At 35.9% G+C, this 20,316-nt stretch overlaps 1 protein-coding gene across 2 annotated transcripts in view; it reads left to right on the top strand.

Annotated features, from left to right (window-relative positions):
• The window catches only part of INPP4B (inositol polyphosphate-4-phosphatase type II B), a 501,415-nt gene that overhangs the window by 339,033 nt on the left and 142,066 nt on the right, over positions 1 to 20,316 (top strand). For both annotated transcript variants that reach the window (XM_008685432.2, XM_040626334.1), the window contains one exon: positions 8,160 to 8,268. In XM_008685432.2, coding sequence (XP_008683654.1) covers positions 8,160 to 8,268 — 109 coding nt within the window. The remainder of the gene's footprint in view (positions 1 to 8,159; positions 8,269 to 20,316) is intronic.

Below are 20,316 nucleotides of genomic sequence, written 5' to 3'. Positions count from 1 at the left end.
TGATATGAGATTCAACAACTTGAATTCCACTTCCCCATTATGCTGTGTATGATGTCATTTTCACAAAGCCTAGGACAATTTTGAGATATAAACTATCAAAAAAAGAAGACACAGATTATATTAAGAAAGAAAAAAAAGGACCTCTGATTTTTTTTTCCTCACATTTTCTGTAAAATAAATGTCCACCTAGATTTTTATTATTGTTTCTTAGTATCAAAAATCTGAAAGCTTTTATTCTATACAGTTAAGGGCTATTCATAATAATAATTACTAAATAATTGGCCCTGGGGGATGGAACTCAATCTCTAGCTCTTTTTCCCTCCCAGGCGGCTAGATAGAGAGGAGGCATAGAAAATTCCAACCCTCTAATCACCTGGCTGGATTCACTGGCAACCAGGCCCTGTCCTTAGATGAGGGTCGAAAGTCACCTCATTAACATAAGAAAAGACATCTTTAAAGCTCTCATCACTTAGGAAATTCCAAGGATTTCAGGACCACTGTGCCAGAAAAGGTAACAAAGACCAAATATATTTCTTTCCTATTATTATTAACCAACAAAAATTCAACTGAGTAATTTAAAAGTTCAAATTGGCTTTATTGAATGATTCATGAATCAGGCACATCCCGCCTAACAAATGAAAGAGAGCTCTATAGAGCTGCAAAAAAGGAAAGATTTTTAAAGGTAGGAAGTGGAAAAAAAAGAAATTATTGGCAAAGGAATCTGTTGTTTTAGGCAAAGTCATCCTCCTGAGGGGAATGGAAGGGGTCTTTCAGTAAATTTCCTAGTGCTGACCAAGAAATTCTACATTGACTGGTTAAAGGTTACGTTCCGGGGAGGCTAAAGTGCGGTTAGGTCAGGTGCTAAGTAAGCCTGGATTTGCTGATGTGGGTCCTTTGACACAAGTGACTACTTTGAGCCTCTGGCTTTCTTTTTTTTTACATTGTAAATCACAATATCACAGTTATCAATGTTTAAAAATTAACACTTCAAAGCAACTTTCTGAAGATCTCAAATGAATGAAGGTGAAGGTTTTATGAGCCTAAATTCTTTGAACCTCTACAAAATATGCACTTAAAGATCCCTGCTTTCTGAGGAGTTGTTCTAATCAGGGTAGATAGAATCAAAAAGCACAGAGAATAGTGAGAGAGGCAAGAGAGACCTTATTTGCTCTTTCAACATTCAGACATCAACCCTACTCATTGTCTCTACAGAGAAAGCCTTTTGATATTAATGGAATATCAAGGTTGGCTTGTGAGGTGGGGAAATGGGAGAAATGGCTTCTGGAATATCGATATTGTATTCAGTTCTGCCAGCTGTGCTGAAACACAACATTGCTACTTTTTACTTGCCTATTTGAAATGTATTCTATGAAGTTCAAAAGTAAAGAATATTTGGGAAACTCTTCTGTGTTTTAGTTACTGGTACCTTCACCCTTGAGAACATATAATTATGTTAGGAAATTGTCTCCCTTTCTCTTATTTTTTTTCAAATCCTGATTGTTGTGCTAATTGTTATGTAAGTTTTCCCTAGAATTTCATATTCCCAATCTGCTTTATTGTTAACTTTATTTTGGTATCTTGTTTAAAGTGATAGTGAATGGTAAATAAAATGATAGAAATGATAATTTAATGAAATAATGTGGGTTTGTTGTTAATATAGATAGATAAATAGATACAGGTGTGTGTGTGTGTGTGTGTGTGTGTGTGTGTGTGTGTGTACAAGTTAGTATGCATATACATGTATATACTTCCTACCTCTGGCACTGAAAAAATTGAAAGCAGTAACAATAAGCATAACTAACCCCACTATTTGATTTCTTAAAAAAAAAAAAAGATTTTATCTATTTATTTATTTGAGAGAGAGAGCAGGAGCATGGGAAAGGGCAGAGGGACAAGCAGACTCCTCACTGAGCACTGAGCCCAATGCCCAGCTCAATCTCAGGGTCCTGAGATCATGACCTGAGCTGAAGTCAGATACTTATCTGGGTGAAGCCACCCAGACGCCCCCAGTATTTGATTTCTTGACACCATTCTCCAGTAAAAAGAGCTAGGGTTCTTTGGAAAACTGGTTGATTCTAGAGCTGAGGCAAGGAAAATATAGGATGAGTCTACAGTATCTGGTGGCTCTAGAAAGTAAGAAGGTGCTCAAGAAACATACAACGATGATGACAACAATTGGGGGGATGACATATATAAATAGCACAAGCTCCAACTGAAGGAGTCCCCAGTGGACAAAGCTAGAACAACTTGAACATAAAGATAGTGTTAGATCACAAACCAAGGGACGAAACACCCATGAGCCCATATTAATGTTAAATAACTGAGGGGCACCGGGGTGGCTCAGTCGGTTAAGTGGCCAGCTCTTGATTTCAGCTCAGGTCATGATCTCGGGCTCCTGGGTTCAAGCCCCATGTGGGGCTCCACACTCAGCAGGGAGTCTGCTTGAGGATTGTCTCTCCCTTTCCCTTTGCCTCTCCCCCTACTCATACGCTCTCTCTCTCTCTCCATCTCTCAAATGAATAAATAAATCTTTCAAAATAAATAAATAAATAACTGAATATATAAAATAAAGGAGAATGGAAATGGAAAATCACCATCCAACCACAGCAGTAATAATTGCCACAGGCAAGATTTATCAATAGATGCTAAAATTAGTGGGTGCAAGTCTAAAAAGAAACAGGATATTGCATTGTCTTAAAATATGTCTCTCTAAATATTTAGTAACTTTACGGTGGAGGATCAACTGTAGGTAGTGGCAGTCATCACTTTGACTAATGCATCAAGGTTAACATCAAATAATACATATCAACTTAACATACTCCCTTTTATAACAGACTGAGAAGGGCATATAGCCTCCATAGTATCCTACTCAGTAGTGCAGAACTTCAGTCTAATTATGAGAAAACATAAGACAAACCCAAATTGAAAGACACTCTACAAAATAACTGACCAGTAATCTTCAAAAGGGTCAAGGTCAAAAATGAATGACTAAGAAACTGTCATAGATTGGAGGAGAATATCTGACAGCTACATGAAATGTAGAATTCTGGACTGGATCCTGAAAGAGCAAAGGATGTTAGTGGAAAGACCGATCCTAACACATTATCTACTTTATTTAATGGTGTAATACAAGATTCATTTCTTAGTTTTGATAATCTATGATTATGTAAGATATTAACATAGGAAGCATGAGTGAAGGGTATACAGAAGTCTGTCCTAATTTTGCAGCAACTCTGGAAATCCAAAATTATCTAAAAAATTTCAAAAGTATTTAAACAATAAATATGTTTTTGTATTTTAACAAAAGTTATATATATATTTCAGCTATATAACGTGATATTTTGCTCTACATACCTAGTGGATGATTACTATATCTAAGCTAATTAACATATTCATCTCCTCACAGAGTTACTGTTTTTTTGCTTTTTTTTTCTGAATTCAAATTTTATAGAAACATTGACAGCAATTTAGTCATAAACTTTTTTTATTGTGTTAAGAATATCTAACGTAAGATCTAACCTCTTAACAAAATGTTAAGTGTACAATACCTTATTGTTGACTGTAGGTACAATGTTGTATATCAGTTATCTAGAGCTATTTATCTTGCTTGACTGAAGCTCTATACCATTTGATTAGTAACTTTGCTTTTCCTTCTTCTCCAGCCCTTGGTAAGCAGGATTCCACTTTTCGTTTCTATTTATTTGATACTTACTTAATTCTAGGTACCTCACACAAGTACAGTCATGCATTATTTGTCTTTCTGTAGCTTATTTCACTTAATACCCTCAGGGATTATCCAGACTGTCACATAATACAGAAGTTTCTTCTCTTTTAAATCTGGACAGTATCCCATTGTACATATACAGCACATTTTCTTTATCCATTCATCCGCTAATGGACATTTAGGTTGTTTCCACATCTTGCCTATTATGAATAGGGCTTACATGAACATAGAGGTGCTCATATCTCTCTGAGATCCTGATTTCAGTTCTTTTGTATAAATACCCAGAACTGGGATTGCTGAACCATGGTAGTTATATTTTTAATTATTTTAGGAACCTTTGTGATATTTCCCATAGCATCTGCACCATTTGCATTTCCTAACAGTGTGCAAAGATTCCAGTTTGTCCACGTCATGGCTAACACTCACTGTCTTTTGCTTTTTTTATAATAACCATTTTTACAGGTGTGAGATGGCATCTCATTGTAGTTTTGATTTGCATTTTCCTGATGATTAATAACCTTTAACATTTTTTCATATACCTGTTGGCCATTTGTATGTCTTCTTGGGCAAAATGTCTATTCAAGCCTTTAGCCCATTTTTTAGTCAGGTTATTAGTTTTACTATGGAGTTGTAGGAGTTTACTATATAGTAAGACTTTACTATAAAGAAAGACTGTTCTTTCTCATTAGATATAGTTTGCCAATATTTTCTCTCTTCTATATGTTGCCTTTTTAGTCTATTGTTTCCTTACCTATGCAGAAGCTTTTTAGTTTGATGTAGTCCTGCTTGTTTTTGTTCCTTCTGCTTTTAGTGTCATATCTACAAAATCACTGTAAAGACCAATTATCATAAAACTTTTCCTCTATGTTTTTTTCTAGGAGTTTTACACTTTTAGGTCTTATGTCTATGTCTTTAATCCATTTTGAGTTGACTTTTGTGCATGCTATAGGACAAGGGTCTAATTTCATTCTTTTGCATGTGAATAATCATATATTCTCTTTGTTCTTTTATAGAATATGGATGGGTATGTATTCAGCCCCATCCTATCTATCTATAAAACCAGGAGATATATATAGATATAGATATAGATATATATCTCAGATTCCAATATGCTTTTTCTGGATAGTATATATAATTTTTGTTTATTTCTTCAATTAAGAATAATAATACCTTATATGTTCTATAAAGACATATAATACAAACTGAATTGAGCCTCAGAATATTTGTTTATTTATTGACATTTATTGAACACCTACAACATGGATGATGTTGAGGCATTTGAATGTTCTTCTGTTAATATTTGAAATATATGTGGAGGGGTATAAGTATCGAAGCCTGTGTTTTGGGCCGAGTGACTGAATGGCCATCCATATGGGACGGTGATGTACTGCACGGCGCTATGGATGCAGGGAGGCTAAGACTGAAGTGGCGGTAGTAATCCTGACAAGAAATGAGGAAGATCAGAATTAAGATAAGGGTAATCAACAGTGATAAGAAAGAATAAAATTTGATAGTAGAGTTGTTAGAACTGATCAGATACAATGTTGAGGGAAAGAAAGAAATTGAAAATGATCTTGATATCTTGAGAATTTTGTGGGAAGACTTAAAGGGATGTCGTGTTTGTATTGGTCATGGGGATCCGGGGAGGGAGAGCAGGTGGAACCAGTTAGAATGAGAAAAGCTTAATAGCTGATTGAAAATCAGAAATGTTCAGAAGGCATTAGGAATTGGATTATTTAATGTGTGGAAAGGGTCAAAACTAGCCAGAGATAGAGATTTTGTGGCTTTGGTAAAAATATAGTGTTAAAACTCTGAAAGGGATGAGCTCATAAACAGAAAATAGAGTGGAAACAAGTAAAAGTCAGAACTTTGGATATAAAAGAACTTGTTTATAACTTTGAAAGTTCTTTTTTATAGTTGGATACAAGAAACACACACACATTTAGATTTAGATTAGGTTTAGATTTAGATTTAAAAAGAATCAACTCTTTATTATGAAGAATGGACAATATTTGAGCAACTCTCTTCCTTAACTTGCTGCTTCCAAGTTTCATGGTTCCTTCATAGATGACTACAATTCCCCCCAGCAGAGTGGATGAACAAAGAGAAAATTTCTGCTCCTAGAAAGTAGCTTTGGAAAATGCTGTAGGTGAATTGAAGAGACAGATTCATGAGGAAGCTAGTGCAACTGAAGTTTGGGGCTCTTTCTGTGTATGGACCTCTTACGAAATCCTGCACGGGGCCTGAGCAACTTGTTTGTGGTCAGGTGTTTTGCAAATTTTACAAAAATAAGCTTTTAACCTCCATCAGTTAAGACTGTTCTTTCTAATCTGATTTCCCCTTCCCTCATCATTCCCCTCTTGCTAGGTGGTGTTGGAGAGGCCACAAACTTTTTTGAATCCAGTGATAGTCTACAGGCAATTAAAAAAAAAATTCAGTTAGGAATGCATTTAGTTGGGGCTTAGTGGGACATATGTATACGTTTTTAGTCACTTCTGTGTCTTGTTTGTGTGGTTGGTCCCCAGGGTTCAGCAGAAATGCAGCATATTTTTGGCACCGTCACTGGTGATTTTCTTTTTGCATTTACTTTAGATTAACACAGGAACTGATTCTATTCAGAAGACTGAGCCTCAGTATTACTTTCCTTTTCAGACCGAAAAGTGCATTTTCATGGTAAATAAGCATAACTTAAAATATCATCTTTCTTTGCTTCGCTTGGTAGGATTACTTCCTATAGGGAAAATAATCATAGGTAATAGTGAATGCTCACCATTTTAACTACTTTCAAGTTCATTATCTACCTGAGGAAACTGAGACATAGAGAGGTTAAGTAACTTCCCTAATGCTGCACAGCTTGTAAGTGGCAGAGCTGGGATCCAGAGTGAGGGACTCAGGCTCCAGTCACGAATTTAAACCCCTGGCTCTCCATCCCTGGATTAGAAGTCGGAAGACTGTGGTTGTAAGGTCTTTGGGACTTTAGGCAAAGCAGGTCATTTCTCAAGGTTCTCAGAGTCCTCATCAGACAAAGAAGGTGGACTGGAATTTAGTGTTGGTAACTTTTGGGTCTTCACAGGACCATTTGAGAAAGCTGTGACCCTTTTCCTCGAAGTAGAACAGACATACTCATACAGTTTGCATATATTTATGGACTCCCCGAAACACTTTTCTTAAACCTAGATTAAAATCTCCTGGATGAAGAAGTCTTTAAATTTCATGTAAGTCTAATATTCTGCTTTATTAAGAAAAACTAACTTTTAGTTTATTAGTGACTTTTTAAAAGGGCAAGAGATTACCACCGTAACAATCTATTGAGTGGCTTTTCAGTAAGTGCCTTATTGGTGGGTTGGTTTGGGTTACATTCTGGTTTTTTGTTTTTGTTTTTGTTTTTGTTTTCTGTATTGTTCTGTTTTGTTTGTGTGACCTTGAGTTCTCTCAGTGCTGCTGAAGTCTTTCATTTGAAGACGTTTTTTATTAGGAAAAATATTTCAGGTACATTTGGATTGAATCAGTATAGAGAAGTTACGGTGTTTACCTGAAGCTAATAAAATAATTTATGTTTTCCCTGTAAATGAGAACTGAAAAACAACCAGTGTCAATACCAAAATCAATTTGAAAAGGATCTACTATGAAATTAGGTTTCTCAAATAAAATGTAGTTTAACAAGAGATGTTCACTCTGTCTTCCTTCTTATGGGGATACTTTTCATTAGAAGGTAAAAATGATGCTGTGTTTTGAAGCCATAAACTTAATATGTATCAAACTTGATGGCTTTCAGGATCAAAGGATTGAGTTTCAATTTAAATGTATGGATTTTTTATTAAAAAAAACAAAGTGTCTTGGTGAAAAATAGATCTAGAGACATTTCATATATTCTTTCTATGTCATCTAAGAAAATTGCAAAAGCATGCATTCAAAACTGGGTTATGTTTAGTATACACAGACAGGAAACTACTCTGTATAGATTTTTAAAAAATGCACTAGTACTGTTCTGCCCTTGAGCCAAAATGAATTAATATTTTGGTTCTTTTCTCTGTAAACTTTCTCTGTAAAGATTGTTCATTATTGTTGAGTTTCAATATGATCACAAATTAAATGATGCAAAACTCAATAAAGGAATATACACAAAAGACCAATTAACATGTTATCTCAGTAAGTCTATAAAAGAATGAGGGAACATACTGTTCCACACAGTAGCATATAATTAAGATGTAGTCATAAATCAAAGAAATATTATAACTTGCTTAGGTGCACAGGTGGCTTTTAGAAAGATTGATTAGCTCCTCTTGCCCCCTTGAGATGAGAGTTCATAGTTATTCCTGCAAAATTAAACAGAATAATTTCTCAAACTTCCCACAGTGTGTGTGCTTCAATGCAGATAGCGTGCTGGAGACAAATGTTTGCGAAGTGTTCATCTCCTTGTCCGTTCCTGTTCCAGATGCTCTCTACGATGTCATCACTGTGGGAGCCCCAGCTGCCCATTTTCAGGGATTTAAGAATGGTGGTCTTCGGAAACTACTCCATAGATTTGAAATGGAAAGAAGAAAGTAAGTGACGAAAAGATGCTTTAATGATATTATCTTCCCTTTGGGGAAGTTTGTTTATAGGTTAGGATGAAGAAGCTTGGTCCATCACAATGAATAGTTCTTGACATCTCCAACCTATTAAGTAACTTTAAGTTGTCAAATGTCCAAAAAAATACTTGAACAGAAATTAAATTAGAATAAAGGAAATGCCTGAGTGTATTGCTTATGGAGTAGCACTATGCTGGCAGAAAAATCTTCTGGAAACCATGCTACCAAAAAATCGATATATTCTAGTATCGACTATGGCTCATTCAATGGAATGGTATTCATGTGGAGATTTAGTTGAAAATGGTCTGTTTTAACTGTGAAGCCAAAGACACTTGGTGGAGAGCATGAGTCCTAATTTATGACTTAGACCCTACTAGTGATTTGTACTGTGGCCTAAGGCCAGGCACATAACTGCCTATCATTTGGTTGTGTCATTTGAAAACAAGACATCAGTATAGAACTTTATCTGTTAAATGGTGAGATTAAGAGAGAAATCTTGTATTCCTTAGGGACAAGGCATGATGAAAAAACCAAAGTATTATCACTGTCATTTATAATTTTTTATACTTTCTCAATTTTTTGTGTGTTCGGTTACTTTAAGATATTGCATCAGTAGTTTATCCCCCACGTACTGACCCCCACGTACTGAGCTTATCCTGTAATAAGCCTATACTCATGTAAACCATAAAGAGTGTTACTCAGATATGAAGGGTAACTTTCCTTTCCTTTTCAAGTCATTACTCTTCTTGGATTACGATCCCAAATTTTGAAAATTAGGGGACAATAGTTATTCTTAGTCATAGTTGGTTTAGTAATACTATTAGAAAATCTGAGTGGCAAAACTAGAATTTTTAAAAAAGTTTTATCACATAACACATTTGTTATTCAGTGTCCCAATATTCAGGAAGAAAGCATTAAAGTAAGTTAGAATTGGGGCGCCTGGGTGACTCAGCTGGTTGAACTTCTGATTCTCGATTTCAGCTCCGGTCATGATCTCAGGGTCCTGAGATGGAGCTCCGCCTCGGGCTCCATGCTCGGGGAGGAGTCCGCTTGAGATTCTCTCTCTCCCTCACCCTTTGCCTCTCCCCCTGCTGGTGCTGTCTCTCTAAAAACAAACAAACAAACAATCTTTAAAGCAAGTTAGAATTGAATAATTGATATACTGTTATATTAATATATAAACTAATAGTATATATATTTTTTCTTGTTTTAAGGAAATTGACTTTGGGGGTTGCCTGGGTGGCTCAGTCTAATAAGCTTTCGGCTCTTGATTTCAGCTCAGGTCGTGATCTCTAGGTTGTGAGATGAGCCTCACATTGCATTCCACACTGGGCCTGAGGCCTGCTTAAGATATTCTCTCTCTCTCTCTCTCTCTCTCTCTCTACCGCTCACTCTCCTCCCACTCACATGCTTGCTCTCTCACTCTCTCTTTCTCTCTCACTAAAAAAGCATGCAAGGAAAGAAGGAAGGAAGGAAAGAGAAAGAAAGAAATTGACTTTGGTACAATACTATTGATTTAGATATAATCCTCATTCAGATTACTTCAGGTTTCAGTTTTGTGTTTGTTTAGTTGGTTGAAAAAGCATAGATCGAGTTCTATGATATTTTAACACAGGTGTAGATTCGAGTAACTATCATCAAAGTAATCATAAAGGACTATTCCATTACCACCAAGGAACTCTCTCAGGTGATCCCTTAATAGTCACACCTCCCCCAAACCCTTCTGCTGCAGAGAGTTATTCTGTTGCCTTATTATTTCTGTGGGGAGTAGAAACAGAATTGCAACCAGGGGCTCTGAGGGGAGAGGCACCTTCTATTTAATTCATGGAGGCTGGAAGTCAGTTACCACAGACCTCATGGAGAAAGGATACCATCTCTTTGCTGAAATGGGAATGGGGGTGGAATACAGGTTTCTGTCCATGGGCTCAACCAAGGAGGGGCGTTTCTCACTGACCCCTTGCTGCACCATTATTTGAGTGGGAAGGCAACCTGCCATTTTTGTGATATCACCCCTAGAATAGACAAGTATGAGTAAAAGTTTTCTGTTCTGTTTGGCCACCCTTTACTAGTTGTTTGGCTTTTGTTTGATGCCATTTTAACCTGGTATTTTGCATTGCTGGGATATATGAAGCAAGGAAAAAAATACAAAAACAAAAACTATGGAACTCACTGTAATGTTATTCCTTAAGTCTCAAGCCACCTAGTCAATCTGCCTTCATTTTTGCACCTCTTAGATTCCTCTGATAAATGACTTACAGGTTTTATCTAGAGTGTTTTTTCTGATTAGAGGGGTGAAATAGATTGTGTTTACTCCATCTTGCCTGGAACTAGAAGTCTCTAAACTTGAGAATTCACTAATCTATTTGCTTTTCTCAATCAAATGTTAAGAGTTTTTAACACAGTTAAAAGACTGAAAACTGTCCATAGGGCACATAAAATCTAGTTGAGCATATGAAGAGTTGGCATGTGATGAGACATGGAACCTAACCCTGTCACTTACTAAAACACTGCTATATGCTACTATGAAAGAAAATGTTGAGCTGTGTGGTTAGGTTCTGAATAATATTTTTTTGAGTTTTAAATATCTCCATGAATATCAGAATTTTTACTATTCTTCACCTCTCACTGGGATGTTTATGTACACATAATCACACACAGACACATACACACACACACACACACACACCGCTTTCTAGGATCAAATTTAAAATAAAAGAGAAAAGAGCATCCAATGCTTATAAACATTGATTTGCTTTAGGTTTTTCCTATGTGTTATATATCCCACTGTATTACTAATGACTTTATTGATAAAATGCAATGAAGTTTTTTCATTAAAAAAAACAATTTGGTGTGGATCTCAAAGTACTCCATAGGGCAGAGATGTAGGGCAAGTATGACTTGCTGGGGCACTACGCAGATGAGCGTGGTTTCAGCCAGTCCGTCAAGTTAAGAGGTGATCTAAACAAAGACTTCCAGCCTAAAGTGACATCGTACTATGCAAATTACTTTTCTGCAGGCTTTTTCAACAACAAATATTGCATTTGTCAATCAAAAGCAATAACAGAAAAGTAAATATGACTATATGAAATGAGTAACTGAGACTAACACATTACTTACATTTGGCAGTGCAGAAAAGCACGTTAAGCGAAGGAATTTTCGTCACCTCTGTCTTTCGATACTTCCCCAAAAGATAGCCAGATATTTTAGGCCACTTTTTTAGGGGAACTTCCATAGCTGTTTTACTACTTCACATTCATTTATTTTCTTCTCAGCGACACTAATGAAATATTGCCATCTGAGAACACATGTAATTTATGTGTCTGTTCCTCAGGGATCTGTTTTTTGATGAATACACTGACCACATAATGAAAAGGGTTTTAGTGTAAGAAAGCCTTGCTTATAGGGGTGCCTGGGAGGCTCAGTTGGTTAAACCTCTGACTCTTGATTTCAGCTCACGTCATGATCACAAAGTCTTGGGATCAAGCCCCACACCAGGCTCTGCACTCTGAGCAGAATCTGCTTGTCCCTCTCCCTTTGCTTCTTCCCCCTCCCCCTGCTCATGTCCTCCCTCCCTCTCTCTCTCTCAAATAAATAAATAAAATCTTTTTAAAAAGCAAACCTTACTTAGAGTATTCATATAATGTAATTTAGATCACATAAAAATGCATTTTAAAAGCTACAAGATAATTAATTCGGAAGAGTGATCTTTTTAAAGTACAAATGTCTGAGTATATTACTCCTCTGCTCAGAAACCTTCAGGGAGTCCACAGTCATCCACTGGGCATTCAAAACATCTGTGATCTCACTCCACCAACTTTTTACTTTCATCTCCACTTTCTCCTATAGTTGCTTCTTAAATGCTATACAAACTGTTTCCTTAATGGACCTCACACTTTTCCACCTCTTCTTCTTTCCTTACTCAGTTCCCTTTGGTAAGAAATTGTTCTGTTTTCATCTTCCCACTATTTTCTGTTTCTTCCTGTCAAAACCAAACACATAATCCTATTCAAGATTCCACGCATCATCCATCCTAATATTCTACCCTCTCCATTACGTCTTCCTGATTTCCCAAGTTGATTTCACTCTCTATCCTAGTATTTTATTTTTACTCTCCTTATAGCCTTATTGGATCAGAGTTCTAATATATTAGGTTTGTTCTCATCTGATACTTCTGAAACAGTTTGTGATTTCCTTGATGAAGAGATATCCTCTTGAAATTTGGGTCTTCTGGAGTACCCCACAGAATGTTTGGCATCAAATTCAGCAGGCATTGGAATTCACATATGAATCAGATACAGTCTCTGATTTAAAGTGCTGAAAACACCAGTGGGAGATCAAGTTTCACAAATAATAATAATACAATAAGATCAGTATTACATAAAGTAGAGTTTCTCAATCTTGACTGCATATTACAATTACCTTTGGAGCTTTAAAACATTTTATCTTTGCCAAGATATCACCCCAGACAAATTTAGTGAAAGTCATGGGAATGGAGCCCAGGTAGGGGTATGTTTTAAAAGTTTCCCAGGTAAGAATAATGTGTAGCTAGAGAGAGATGTGAGTGAATAGTGCTGGGAGAAGGCAGGAAGGGTGTGGAGAATAGAAACAGGAATAGTGACACAGATGAGTTGAACCTGAAAAATTTTCAATGTAGAATCTCAATTGGTATGTATCAGGAAGAAAGAAAATCTATGCAAAGTGATATTTTTCTTTCTTACAGATATATAAGTAATATCTGTTGATATAAGGAAGAAAAATATTGCAATTTGCTTACTGGAAATTTGTGTTTAAAGAATCCCAAACTCATTAATAGTTGCAAAACAAAACCAAAGATGGGAGTAAAGCTATAACAATTTCAATCTGAGAAAACGTGGGCCTCAGTAACATGTGAACAAATAAATTCAAGCATATTATAAGGGTTTTCATGCTGTAAGCATGAGATTTTTCTGAGACAAATACCTTAATTGCACATGTATTTTTCTAAAAGACCAAAATTAGGATGTTTGTAAGCCATGTGTTCAGTTGTTACATCAAACATCTATGTGTTCCTGGAGTCAGTGGTTGACCTGGAAGCTCTTTAAAGTTTGTGGATTCCTCCCTCAAAATAGTAGCAATTCTTTACGTTTGTTATTGCTGAAAAGAAAGGGGGAAGTTGCCACAACAACACATATTTTGCCTGCTTTGATCATTTCTGATTTCAGCAGGAATGTCAGACTCAGCCAGAACTTTGACTAAGTAGGATCATGACCTGAAAGCATAACCCTTTCCTTAAGATGGAAAAGCACCTCATGAAAACCAAGAGCCTGTATAAAGGAGAAAAAGTGCCGGAGAAGGACAATGTCGACTCTTGTTTGAGGCTATTAATTCCCTGTGATCTGCCTGTTCATTTGGAGTGAACTCAGAACTAACTCCCTACAAATGATCTAAAATCACATGCCTGCGGACATGTCCTGGTGTTCCCAGCCCTCCCCTCATCTGTTCCAGTTAGGAATATAGTCAACATTTACTACCCCACAATTTCAAACAGAAAAAAGAAAAAGATCACTTGGAAAAAAATGAAATAAAATTTTTCTCACAGGAATATTGTAGGCTCTCCTTGAGCCTGCAACAACCTGAGTCTGTATTAGAATTTGGGGGAATTTTCTGAAGGAAAGTAGTTCATTAATACAAAGAGTTAAACCAGTCTTACCTTTATGAGATCAATGGTTGTGTAATCATAGGACAAAAACTCTGAGGAAAATTTTCCTATTATAAGGAAAAATACAAGTAAATGTTTCCTCATTCTCTATTATAAATAGAAGACTTCTTGGATAAAAGGAAAAATATTGCTTTAGGGAACGAAGCTCTGTGTAGCCGACAGTGTAGCAGGCATTCAATAAGCCAGAAATGGGAACCGGATGCAAAACCTCATACCACTGCCTTTGATACATACATTCCTCTGATAGAATCACTAACCACGGCTTAATTCGGGAAGACAAAACATAAATTAACATTTTTAGTTAGTAATATAGAGCTGAGATGTCTAAACAAAACTGTCAGTTTTCCAGCTTACCCCTTTTTGCAGTCTCTCCTGTAACCAGTAGTTAGCAAAATAGTTGTTTTAAACCCTTCATTTTCATACTTAAGACTAAGATTCTCATTTATTTATGAGAGGGAATGAGTGATTCAGATATATTCAGTGAAAGCAGTAGGACTGCAACCATGATTTCATTTGGAGACCAATTTTTTTTTTTTTTTTTTCCTACCGAACCTCTTTCTCTGTCTTTAGCTTGACCTCTGGATTTCTCTCAGAAACTTGTCCTGTCATTCACTAGCAGAGCAATTTAGTCTGAGATCACAATTCTGTTTAGTATTTTCTGTGCTCCAGTAGATCATGTCATGTATCTTTCCAGTAGAAATATTTTGATATTTCCATAATCTATATTTTAAAAAATATTTTCTATTAATAATTTTCTTTTTTTAATTTTTAATTCCAGTATAGTTATCATACAGTGTAATATTAGTTTCAAGTGTACGATATAGTGAATCAACACTTCGGTACATCACCCTGTGCTCATCACAAATGCACTCCTTAATCCCCATCAACTATTTAACCCATCCCCACACCCGCCTCCTCTCTGGTAACCATCAGTTTGTTCTTTATAATAAAGAGTCTACTTCTTGGTTTGTCTTGATCTCTTTTTCGTTTTGTTTGTTAAATTCCACATATGAGCGAAATCATAGGTATTTGTCTTTCTATGATGGACTTACTTTGCTTAGCATTATACTTTCTATTATCCATGTCATTGGAAATGGCAAGATTTCATTCTTTTTCATGGCTGAATAATATTCCATTGTATAAATATACCACTTCTTTCTTTATTCATCTATCAATGGACACTTGGGCTGCTTCTATAATTTGGCGATTATAAATAATGCTGCTATAAACATAAGGTTGCGTATATCCTTTCGAATTAGTATTTGTTGTTTTTGAGTAAATACCCAGTAGTGTGATTACTGGATTATAGGGTAGTTCTGTTTTTAACTTCTACAGTGACTACACCAACAGTGCAAGCGGGTTCCTTTTCCTCTGCATCCTCACCAACACTCATTGTTTCTTGTGTTTTCAATTTTAGCCATTTAAACAAGTGTGAGGTGATAGCCCATTGTGGTTTTGATTTGCATTTCCCTGATGATGAATGATATAGAGCATCTTTTCATGTGTCTTTTGGCCATCCGTATGTCCTCTTTGGAGAAATGTCTGTTCGTGTCTTCTGCCCATTTTTTAATTGAATGATTTTGGTTTTAGGTGTATGTTTATTGGAAAATGTAGAAAAGTCAAATGAAAGATTAAAATTACCTGTAATCTCCCTCCTCAACAAGACAGTTACGAGTGGCATGCAGGTGTGGTCTCATCTAGTTTGTTTTTGCACATATAATTTACAGCTTTATTTTTTTTCTTTTATAAACTTAAAAATTCAGAATGGCTTATAAAATGGTTAATTCTTCAAAGTATATCAATTGAATGTTATACATTGAAAAAAAAATCTGTGTTTGTGGTTCTTTGGAAGTCATGACCAATCCACCAAAGCTAGTCTATTTTAAAATATCAGTCTTATAGGTTATAGCTAAAATTCATGTCCTATTCACTTACAGATATATTTTCTTTTCTTTTGGAAAAAATATTTTATATCACACACAAAAAAACCCACTCTATATCATACAGGACCTATGGAAATAAAGAGTAGGCATTAATAAAAGCCCTATCCTTTTTTCTTTTTTCCTATTCATTTTTCTTTTGAACCAGCATCTGACAATACGTTATTTTCAAGGAGATAGCAGTTTCATTCTTTGTGTAGATTGTAATTTGATTCCTTGGAGGTAAATATTCTTCCACCTATGATTTAGTCTTTCTCAGCCACTCTTAGCTCTCAGCTCAGTTCATCTTTAAGCGAATACAAAGCTACGGCTGCTAAAACTATGTCCCAGGTTTTTCTTCTCCATGTGCACTTCCCTGCATGTAGCTAGCTCCCTGTATACCAACATCAAATCTTCAAGAGAAAGTGGGTTTTTATCTCTTATATATGTATAGTTTGGAATAGCAAGACAATAAACTGTGTTTAAATAGTCATGTTGAGACTTGGACATACTGTACAATGAAATGATTAGGCTTGCATGGCATTGAACTACCTGTGATACAAGGGAATGGAAGGATTTTTCTAAGTTGCATATGATCCTAAATGAATTTTTAATGCAGTTTTTCTCCTTCTTTATTCTCTTTTTAACTATACAAAAATAAAATTTGCTTGTAGCACATGAATTTAAAGAATAAAGAAGCATATAAAGTGAAAAGCCTACCTCTTCCAATATCTCTCCCTAGAATAAACCAATTAGAACAGCTAAATGTATTTCCATGTATAATTTCTTCTAGGCTTCCAACCATTTGAATTTTCAATGGCTATGACTCAGTCCACAAACTCAGGTTCATTGGAATGTGATGTTCTTGAATTTTCCATAACTAAGTTTATTTTTTTCTGGCTTCATTCTGGGTGAAGGCAGAAACTTTCATTTCAGACAATTCATAGACTCCACTCCCTACATGGATGGAATCATGGCTTGGGCACTTAGTAGCTTTGTTACATTAGTCAAATTGCCTCACCTCTCTATAACTTAGTTTCCTCATTTGTGGTGTGGAAATACTGCTTACCTCATAGGGTTGTTTTGAAGATTTGATGACTTCATATACACAAAACTTTTTGTAAGGGTGACTGGCACATAACGAGGGCCTAAAAGATATTAGCTATTATTTATGTAAAATACATAAACAAGGATATTTTCACTCAGAAAAATGTTTTGGTAATGCCTCATTTCAATTCATGTAGATTTCATTTTTTCTAAAATTAAGGCAGCATTTTATTGATTGAATGTAGCATAATTATCGAACCAATACAATATGGATGGCCATTTAGATTATTTCTAATTTTTTGTTATAACTACCTGTGTTCACAGGATACACCCTTATTTTTATGTCCCTAAAAACTGTGAGCATTTCTTTTTTGATAAACTCCTAAAAGTGGAATTTCTTAGTTGAGGGGGTTAAATTTTAGAGATGCTGCCATGTTTCCCTCCAAAAAAGTTGTATCAATGTACATAAAATGCCTAATTGCGCACATATTCTCAAGCTCCGGGCTTCTGACACCATCTCTGTGTGAAGCCCAGATATGGCTCATGAGGTCCAGACATGCATTTACAACCTTCTAGCAGACAGCTCTACATTAATGATATCATCCAACCGCTTCAATGTCAACATATTCAATCATCTCTCAATCTCTTTCCCTCAAACTTCTCTTGAGAATCTCTTTTCTTAATAAAAGTCACCACCATTCACCCAGATGTTCAATTTAGAAACTGGAAATCGTTAACTACTTTTCTTCCCTTGCTTCCACTTCCAAAAAAATAAAAAACAAAATAAAATCAGTTCTACCTTCTTATTTTTCAGGAAGTTATTCATTTCAATAATAAACTATGAGTTAGGACAATTCTAACCCATGGAATCACCATCTTTTAAATATTCTACTGCCAAATCTCCTAATTCCTCTCTCTTTCTAGACTGGCTCTCATCCAACCTGTTTTTCTCACTTTGGTTTGAGTAATATTTCCAAAAGGCAAAATCACAAATCTTGTGATTTCATAATGTTGAACATTTCTTAGCTGCCTCTTGCCTGGAGTACAAAGTTCAAGGTGCATAATATGTTCATGTGTTATCTGGTCCCACTTTCTTTTCCATTTTCATCTCTCACCCTACCCTTCATATGAACCAGACTAAATTTCCCCAGTTTCAGGGCTTCCTGCAAGCCGCCTTTGACCCGTTGGCTAGACTGCTGCTTTAAGCCTTCTGTGTACAGTCATCCCTGATTCCCCTCTGGACTATATGTGCCATAAGGACATGGACTGAGTACATCTGGTTGACCACAGTATCCTCAGGTGCTAACTTGCAAGTGTTCATGGAGGGAGTGAATAAAAGAAGTCAAAGGATTGCCTGTCACAGGACTGTCTCTTCTCTGTCTGAAAAGATCAGTGTGACTGTATCAGGTAACAGAAACGTAGGGAATATTTGTGGAGTTGGGAAAACAGAAATAGAGGAGTGTTTGTAGAAAATATCTCATAAGCTTAAAAACAGCCATTTTTTTTCAGGTATTAGAATGTTACTGTTTGCTTGTACCTCACTAGGAAGGGAAAATATACTTTAGTGTGTTCTGAAAGGGGATAGATGATAAATTTTGTACGAATAGCCTAGCCCAAAATCTGATTCAGTAACAGTAATGCAATAGTGACTTTAACATTTCCCTTGGTGACATTTTTCCGATCATCTACCCAAAAGCTTGCGAAGCCAAGTGTGATCTAAAGCGTAGGCAAGAAGCACTGTATGTAGCGTGACAGTTCGAAATTTTTAAAAATTAAAGCTTTCCCTTAAAGAAATGACTTTAATTGTAAATGAAAATAAGTTTCTTAAACGACCTAGAATTTCTAGTGATAATATATTTGGCGAAGAGAAAAGTGTCTGAAATGGTAAAACACGTCGTCAGTCCTAATTTGGGGATTTCAGAAAGCCACTGAACTTCTCATCCTTCCATTTCCTTGTTTGCACTGTTGATGCGGCTGATTCCTTTTGAAATCATTAGATTATTAGAAAGAGTGGTTAAAATCTTGAGATTTTAAGGAAAGATTATAAAGTATATCATCACTGTTTTTCAGGAAGATAATTTGGATAATTTGACTTTTACAATTAAATGTTTTAATTTCTTAGCTATTAAAATAACGACTTCTGGTTTTATCTGGGGAAAAAAAGTAACCAACAGGAAGATTAGGACTTAAAAGATAAAATGTGAAATCTAATAAGCAAATTACATAAAGAAGCCTTTCTTACTAAAAAAAAGTAAACATGAAAAGATAATATGGTTTGAGGACCTACTTTTTGTAAATCAGGAGTTGCATTTCTCGTTCATTGTAAACTGAAAAAATGAATTTAAATCATGACGCTGTTATGTCATCTCAACTAGTATGCATTTAATCCAAAGAAGAACTCTTATATTCAGGTTAAACACTGAGCAATTTTCAGCCCATTTTTAAAGCTCTCTATTAGCTTAGATATTTAATATCCATTGGTCTCAAAGGCAGCAAACAACAAAAAAGAAAGTCATCAATGAGTAAATTCCCAGAAAATAAAAGATACCATATTTTCCAGAGCTTTATAGTAGTAAAAGCACTAACAAGAAAAGAAAAGAAGGGGAAAGAAAAGAAAAAGGTATGTGTGGGATCTTTGTCATGGAAGAATCACACAACTGGCTTGTGTAACATGAGAAAAATACTGTTATCACAAAATCTTTGTTAGATGGAACTTTTTCTGAACAATTCAGTGTCTTCTCCACTGTCATTAGGTCTGTGTTAAAAGTAGTTATTGCAGTGATTCTGTCAGAGGAGAAAGATGGCTTAGCCTAGGGTGGTGTCAGCACAGATACAGAAAAGGAGATTGGTTACAGAGGTATTTGGGAGGGCTTAGCAATTGTTTGGATTTTGTGTGTTTGTTCGGAGTGGCAGGTAAAAATCCAGAGATTTCAGAAAAGACTCCAAGTTTCTGTGCAGCCATACATGTGTATGGCGATGCCATTCACTGTCCTTGGCTCAAAAATTCTAAGAGCATAAAGAATCTGGGAATGAGGGAGAGAGAGAAGAATAAGGGGGGAGGGGAGAGGGGAAAGGAGAAGGGAAGGGAGAAGTGGGAAGATGAGGGGAGGGGAGAGAGAAGAGAGAGAAAGGATGTAAGAGTGGGCAGGACAGGAGCCAAATCTCATCCTGTAGACTCTGGGGACTCACTGACAGGTTTTTGTCTGAGGATTAAACAGGATCAGATTGTATTTTGAACCACAGTGAAAAGAATGAAGAAGAGCAAACAATTAGGCTATTATAATACTAAAGGGGAGAGGAAATGGGTGACTATGGAGTTAGAGATTTTAAGAAAACTTTTAGAGAATTTCAATCAAA

The sequence above is a fragment of the Ursus maritimus genome, unplaced genomic scaffold (genome assembly GCF_017311325.1).
Source record: "Ursus maritimus isolate PB19 unplaced genomic scaffold, ASM1731132v1 scaffold_11, whole genome shotgun sequence".
Classification (NCBI taxonomy): Eukaryota; Metazoa; Chordata; class Mammalia; order Carnivora; family Ursidae; genus Ursus; species Ursus maritimus.
The sequence above is the reverse complement of the archived record's forward strand: the minus strand, read 5'-3'. Positions and strand labels throughout refer to the sequence as shown.